We start from the raw sequence: 7,633 nt of genomic DNA, 5'->3' as shown, positions 1-7,633 counted from the left end.
AACTCTGTGCAAAAAATAAAAAAAAAAAATAACAAACAGAATGGATCATGTCCTGGCTCTCTTCACCAGGGGCTGCCGCAGGAGATAGGATGACCCTGTCAGTGCCTTCATATCCCCAAAAGATCACAAGAGTTCCATCAGGCTGCAGTTGCTCCACCGATTCTTGTTCCTGGAAGCTCTGAACCACGTAATGGGGCAAACTGTTTCTGGGTTCAAACAAACAAACGGCACCATGCAATATGATCCTGTGCTGAAAGCAAGGAGGGGGAGCCTGGATTCTGGGCTTCTATTCCTGGTTCTGCCACTGACTTGCTGAATGATCTTGGGGGAGTCATTTCTCCATTCTGTCCTTTATCTGCCTGGGAAGTAGGTAGCATAACGCTTCATTATTTGTATTCTTGTAGCCCATAGGGATCCCAGCCCTAGACCAGGACTTTGCTGTGCTAGGGGTTGTAGAAACACACCACAGAAAGATCCTGCAGAAATGGAACAAACAGATGGTACCTGCCCCAAGGAATTCACAGTTACTGCAGGGCTATGGCACTTCAATCAGTTTCTGTTTGTTGTTGTTGTTGCCATTAGGAGATGTACTGGAGGGCGTAGTCCTGCACTGATCCCCGGGGATGGTGCCGCATCTCTTAGCTGCTGGCACCTCTGACCAGTGTTCCCTCCAAGCTGCATGCCTGTGCGACCGCAGAAAAGGCCATCAAGGGCCGCACACTTGATTAGTGCAGGTGCGTAGCCACAGGTGGGCCTGGATGTGTTGGTAAATGGCAGTGAGTGGAGATGGGTGGGGAATGGGGAGTGGAGGGCAATGGAGCGAGGTGTGGGGCAGTGATGGGGAAGCTTGGGGCATGTGGTCTCTTCCTCCCCTCCCACTTACTGACTGTTGCCGAACCTGTCTCCTTCCAGCCCCGGCAGGAGGTTGCTGCCCCTTCTCCCCATCTGGCCCCCGGGGAGAGAGGACTCCCTCTGCTCTGGGACTGCGTCAGGGAGAGCCCCGGGGCTGGGACTCTGAGTCCTTGGGAGTCAAGAAACTTCGGGTCTCTCCCCAGCTCTTCACTGAGTTTCTGTGTGGCCTTGAAAAGTCACCTCACCCCACACTGTGCCTCAGTTTCCCCATTTTCCAGAGGGGAATAATGCTATTAACCTTCCTCTGTAAAACACTGTGATATTTATAGATGAAAGGGCTTTTAGATTTTTTTTGCATAAGAGGAAAAGATTCTTCCTTTCCAAAATTCTCCTTCTCTTGGTGCCATTGTCCTAGCTGGCTGCTGACTTTCCTCCCCACAGGTGGCTGCATCTCAGTGGAGCATTTATATGTATAGTTTGCGAAGCACGTACTGATCCTTGTGGAAGGAGGCTGTAGGAATGAATAGCTAGGTACTGTGGACGCCATGTGAAGACTGACCTTCTTCTCTAAGTCCTGTGTGCTGAGGTATGTTGGGCCAGATCTTCAAAGGTATTTAAGCACCTAAGGGTGCAAAGAAACATTTGGGATTTAAACACTTCTGGAAATTCCACTCTGCCTGCCTGGATCTTGTAGGTGCCTGAACACCTTTGAAATCTGGCCTGTTAAGCCTTCGTTCAAGGAGGATGAAGACTCACTTGCAGTCTCTGACGCTGCCTTCTGTCCTGCCAGCATCTGACACGCTCCCACTCTTCAGCAGGAGAGTTCTGGCCGAGGCTGTAGGGACCAGATGGCTTGGGGGATTGATGAGAGGAGACAAAGCCTTTTGCTTCAAGGTCAAATCTAGCCCTGGTAAGGGGCTAACTAAAATTACTGGGATCTGATAGCTGTTGGGTGGCCTGCATGCAATTAGCTTGGAAGGTCTCAGTCCCTTCCCCAGTGCATTGCAAAGAAGCCACGGCCACAGCAGATGCTAATGGACAGCGCTCTTGTTTGCGTTCTCAGCGGAAAGTCCAAGGCCTTTAAGAGCTCCCCTTGCCTCTGGAGGTGGTCCAGGGCGTGGACTCACTGCTTGTGTGTGGGAAGCTTGCACCGCCTCTCTCTGTCTCCCCGCTGTACATGGATGCATGTCCTGTGACTAAGCAGAGGAGTGGGGTCGCCAGGGCTGGCATTCCAGCCCTATCGCCTCTCTCTCTCTCGTGCACACACACACACTTAAATATGAAAAGACGTGTCTCCAGAATGCTAACCGGCCATTTAAAACCATGCTCCAGCCTGTCCCCCATTCATTTGCAGGCAGCCGCACTTGCAATGAGATCTCTGAGCTCAGCAAAAGAGGCCCCATTTCCTCCTGACGTTCTGAAGCCCCCCGCTCAATGCTGTAAGGCTCATGCTGTGGTAGCTGGTCTGGGTCCCTCTTCTGCTCCCTAAGTTCCCAATCCCCTCTCCTGGTGCATCTCCGTTAAAGCATCAACAACACAGTGCAAATCTCCCCAGATCGAGGCAAATGGCCTAGAATCTGGTTTTAGAGGGTTTCATTTATGTTCAAAGGATTGCAGGCTATCTGATAGAAGAAAGACTTGTCTACACAAGGAACTTTACCGGCTCAGAGTGAATTAAGCTACACCAGACCAAGGCCACTATTATTCCAGTATGGGAGTTATACCAGTATAACTCTACCAGTACATTTTCCCCATGTACACAAGGCCTGAGATGCTGGCAGCTGAGGATCTGAGCAGGCAAAGAGCAGCCACTTGGTACTCAAAGGTTCCTGTAGCTTTGGACCCAGCTATGCACCCGCTGTTCTGGCAGGACGCTGTGCTATAAGGTGGTAATGCCCTAGCCAGGTTAAAATGCAGCGTGGATGGGACCAGACTCAGTTATCCCCATCTGAGCGAGCCAGGCTGCAGCCCAGGGCCAAAACTTTCAAACTTGGGTTCCTAAAATTAGGTGCCCAGCGGCGTGATCTGACTTTGGTGCTGAGCAATCACTGCTCCCAGTCAAGGGCAGGGCCAGGTTTTTCCCCTGGGGGGTGCTGATGAGTTGATGGTGGGCTGGAGAGTGAGCCTGCCCTCGCACTCACCCAGCAGCGGTGGATCCTGTCCCACAGCGTGGGGCTGGGTTTGGGTCCTCCCTCCAGGTCTTGGGACCTGGTGCAGGGGATCACGGCCCCATTCAGGTTTGGCCCAGCCACCCCTCCCCCGTGACAGGGAGGCAGCCGGGCCAAATTTGAGTAAGTGGTGGTGTGACATGGTGTATAGGGTCGCCATGCCACCCCAGGGGCCCGGTCACAATGCCTGCAGCGAGGAGCTGGGCCTAGCCTCACGGGACAGGCGCTGTGAGTGCGGAGCGGGCTCACGCTCCAATCCCATGTGAAAATTCAGGTCGTACACCTCCTTTTGTCACTTGCATAATGTGCTTGAAAAGGCACCACGCATCTACCTACAGGCCTCTGGTGGGGGGCACAGTCACCACCCCGCATCCTTCCATTAGCTCTGTCACCACTCCCATTGACTTCAGCGGGCTTAGTCCAAGCCGAGGTGCACGCCCAAGCAAAGACGGGCCTGGCTGGCGTGTTCTGAAGGGCAGCGAACCTTAGCTCCGCTAAGAGGGAGCAAGATTTTGGATCTGGGTGAGCCGCCACATCTCTACAGATCGAACCGTGCTGTCACACGCAGCCAGACTCTGGCACCGGTGCAGCGACCACAGCTCATCGGCTCCATCCCCGCCCCCGCCCCCACCATGATCTGCGTTGACCTGTCCTCCCCGGTCGCGCTGCCCAGCCAGTTTTGTGTGGGTGCATTCTGGGAGAATCTGGGTCCTTATCCCAGCCTCCTTCAGTGGCAATTGTTATGGGTGTGTTTTCCAGTGAACTGTGGGAGGCCTTCTCCCACCCTCATAGGGCAGGTAGCGGGGCCATTTGCACAGACCCCGGGGAAGCAACACAGCGGAAGAACCGTGGTAGAATTTAGGATGACCCCATTCCTGAGCGGTGGCAAAACACAGCAGAGCTGGTGACCCCCTCGCTGCATGTGGACACCCCCCCTGCACCGCGTTAACCTTGGTCCCAACTAGTGTAAGATGGGCCCTTTAACTGTTGCTAGCATAGTTTCATCCTCAGACTAGGCAGCGTTAAAGGAGGTCAGTAACTGTCAGTAACAAATCGCCAACTGTCCGGCCCCCCTTGAGGACACACTTACATGAGGCTGGAATGCCCGCTCTGGGAGTTGCCTGCATGATAAACACGAGGCCAGCTGTCATCATGACACCATGAGTCAAGGTGCTATAATTAACCTGGCCTCCGCTCGCTTCCCCCCTCCTCCTCCTCCCCTGCCAGTGTTTACAGGTCTCTGTGTGGACGGGTGCCGGAATTTGCAATAATAACCTGCTTATCGCTTGAGTTCCCAGATGGATCTGGAAGCGACACCCTGATCATGTGGGCCAGGTTTTTGGCCACCTCAGAAATGGCCTGAACTAAAACCAGCTCTGTCCTTGTTCTCTTTAAGATGTTCCACCCCCACCCCGTCCCCGCAGAAGCCCAGGAAACAAACCATGAGTAGCTGGGCCGACTGGGGCCATATCTGGAAAGTCAGCTGAGCTTTCTGGTAATTCAGATGAATCCTGGAAAGTTCCAGGAGATGCTGGGAGATTTTCATACCTGTAAATTGGATTAATAAGGGACATCTCCCACCCAAGCCTTCTGCTAAATAATAGAGAGGCTGCATGGGGCGGTGAATAGGACACAGAACTGCAAGTCAGGAGACCTGGGTCCTATTTCTGGCTCTGCCACTGATCTGCTGGGTGACCTTGGGCAAGTCACGTCCCCTCTGTGAGCCTCCGTTTCCCCATCTCTAGAACCCACCTTTTGTAAATCACTTTGGGTGGGATTCACAAATCGATGGGAGTCAGGTGCCTAGATCCTGTTGTGAATCCCACCATTTAATCTGTAGGGACGGAATGCGCCAGGCTGGTGCGAATCAACGATTAAACGCTATTAAACCCTCTCCTGCTGAGGTGCCTTTTATCCAGGATTCGGATTCCTCTGAGGAGCTGAGAGCACCATCGTCTGGAACAGGGGTAGGTCGGGGCGAATAGTCCCACTAAACCTTACAAGAGTTTGGCGAATATTTCCGCCAGAGCACCCCAGCTGGAGGGAGGATCGTGAGGGGGCAGGGGACGATTGTAGAGCTCGGTGCTGGAGAGAGTTGGGAAATAGCAGCTGTGATTGTCTTATGGTCTTGCACCAGGGAAAGGTTTCTCCCTTGGGACTCAGCGGCTCCCCATCTAACCCAGCAGGGCAATGCATTCAGCAGCCTCTTGCACCTTCCCGGCGCCAACCAGAGCTGGGCGTTACAGTTCAGTGCCCAGGGTGGCAGGTGTCCTGTGCCGGGAGTCGCTCCGCTGTAGAGAGGAGAGGGAGTTTCCTGCTCCTAGAGGACATGCCAGACAGCCCGAAATCTCTCCCACTGGGACATGGGCAATCGGGGTGGGCTCCTCACAGGGGCCATCTGCCCTGTGACCCTTTGTGTTCTCCTGGCAGATGGCAGCATCCAAGAGCAAACAGGGACCTGTCTGCTGTCCTGGTCCTGCACTCAAGGTCAATGAGTTCAGAGAGAGGGGCTGATCAGGCTAAGAGGAGAGGAGTAGTATAAGAGCCCTACCGTCAATCAAACCCTAGCGCGCCCCTTGACCCCTTAGCCCCGCCCACCGGAAGTCCCGCCCCATGGGTTATTACTTCCGGGGTCGAGGCTGCCACATGACCGGAAGCAAGGTGTGTCATGTGACACCCACCCCACCCCTTGACCTCTGCCCCCCCCCCCTTCACCAGACGTCCCGCCCCATGGGGTATTACTTCCAGGGTCAAGGCTGCCATGTGACCGGAAGCAAGGTATGTCATGTGACCCCTCTAACAACTCCTCCCACTGCCCTCTACCAATCAGGATGGGTTTTGCCCCTGTAGGACTTCCCCCAAGAGGAGCTTTGACCAATCAGGGCGAGTTCCGGGGCGGGGTGTCCTCTCCGGAAGTGGGTCTTGTGACCCCTCTAACAACTCCTCCCCCCACCCGCTACCAATCAGGAGGGGTTTTGTTCCGATAGGACCAAGAGGAGATTTGACCAATCAGGATGAGTTCTGGGACGGGGTGACCCGTCCGGAAATGATTCGTGTGACCCCTCTAACAACTCCTCCCACCAACCTCTACCAATCAGGCTGCCCCGAGAGCAGATTTGACCAAAATAGGGCAGGTTCTGGGATGGGGTGAACCGCCCATGAGAGGGGCGTATGACCCCTCTGCCAATCAGAGCGCAGCACCATCACCCCATAAGGCCCAGCGTCGGGCAGAAGAGGCTGTCTTTTACCAAGAGCGCGTGTTTTAGAAATCGTGGAAACATGGACTCCTTCACCACCCCCTTGAGAACTTCAGACTTTGTTTTAGCCCCGAGGGCCTTCGACAAACCGCGGAGAAAGCGCTACCTCAGCGACAGTTCCGAGGAGGAGGAGGGGGCAATTGAGGGGAGCCCTTTGGCCCAGCCATTGATGGATACCCCGGACCCTGAAACCCAGCCGCTTGTGGGACCCCGCGATGAGCATGATGGCCTCTTGTTGTCCACCCCCCGGGAGGAGGAAGGTGATCGCAGCTCGGGGAAGTCACTAGTGGACAAGATGAACGCTCAGGTAAATGAATGCTTAAGAGGTGACGGTCGAGGTTGGGGTTGTAACGGGGCTAGGAACCAGGGATTGTGTAAATCAAAAACCAAGCAGTGGGGTGCTTACGCTGTTTCTTTTCTAAAAAAAAAAAAAAATCCCTCCACAGTTCGACGCTGCCTTTCTAGAGGACCCGGAGACCCTGGACAGCGTTGCACCGAGCAGCGAAGATGAACCGGGCCCACCTTGTTTTTGCTCGACGCCAATACAAAATGTTGAAGAGGACTCCGAGGATGACGGCTATGAGGAGTTTAGGAGGAGGCTTGGCATGGAACTGACTGAGCCAGTGCCACGTCGTGAGTGTAAAAAAGTCATGCGGACTATTGTACGCGTTGCTGTTTATTCTGTTCTTAATCACTGTCTCAGGGAAAAGCTTTTTGAAGATTGTGAGGGCTGTGTCATAGATGCATCAGGCCAGCGGCACCATGACTGTGTGACTTGGACTTCAGTGGATATAAACTGCAAGCTCCGGGGCCTCTGTGCTGAGCTGTGTTTGGAAAGCTTATTAAACACTGTGATTGCCATAGGTTATGCTACGCAATGTCTGTGCCTAAGCCAAGAACATTTAGCACAAGGGGTGACCTTGATAAATGCTGTGCAATTCAGTGGAGACCCTGACCATGTTTTAAAGAAAATGACCAAACCGGAAGATGCCTGCTTAGAGCGTTATATTGACCGTCTCGTCCGCACAAAAAGTTACAGAACCCTGCTTAAGAAAAAGTCTATTTGTAAGAAATCTAAAAGGATTAAGTTAGAAAATGGTGAGGGGCCAAACATGCGATATAAAACTTGGTAGCTGTAAATTAAAAAGAAAAACTCTATTGAAAAGGGCTTTGTGACTATCTGTATTTCTGTTAAAAGGTCTCTGGCCCTTAAGGGAGCTTAAAGTCTTTTTTTTTCTTTCTTTTTTTAATGGAGCATCTTGGTTTGTTTTCAAGGAGCTGTATGTCTTTTAAATAAAAAAAAATTGTTTGTGAGAACCTAGCTCTTGTGTCTTTTGTGTAAGAGAGACCCATTTA

At 53.0% G+C, this 7,633-nt stretch overlaps 1 protein-coding gene across 1 annotated transcript; it reads left to right on the top strand.

Annotated features, from left to right (window-relative positions):
* The first annotated feature begins 6,141 nt into the window (after positions 1 to 6,141).
* On the top strand, positions 6,142 to 7,419 carry LOC122463344. The gene is made up of 2 exons (XM_043532379.1): positions 6,142 to 6,584; positions 6,724 to 7,419. The coding sequence occupies exons 1-2, from the start codon at positions 6,192 to 6,194 to the stop codon at positions 7,408 to 7,410; spliced, it is 1,080 nt and encodes a 359-aa protein (XP_043388314.1). The 5' UTR covers positions 6,142 to 6,191; the 3' UTR covers positions 7,411 to 7,419.
* Positions 7,420 to 7,633: the final 214 nt, after the last annotated feature.

The sequence above is a fragment of the Chelonia mydas genome, chromosome 19 (genome assembly GCF_015237465.2).
Source record: "Chelonia mydas isolate rCheMyd1 chromosome 19, rCheMyd1.pri.v2, whole genome shotgun sequence".
Lineage (NCBI taxonomy): Eukaryota > Metazoa > Chordata > Testudines > Cheloniidae > Chelonia > Chelonia mydas.
The sequence above is the reverse complement of the archived record's forward strand: the minus strand, read 5'-3'. Positions and strand labels throughout refer to the sequence as shown.

Coding starts and splice junctions, on each gene's coding strand:
- LOC122463344 (XM_043532379.1), top strand. CDS start 6,192: ATGACCCCTCTGCCAATCAGAGCGCAGCACCATCACCCCATAAGGCCC. Junction 6,585..6,723: donor TGGACAAGATGAACGCTCAG/GTAAATGAATGC, acceptor ATCCCTCCACAG/TTCGACGCTGCCTTTCTAGA.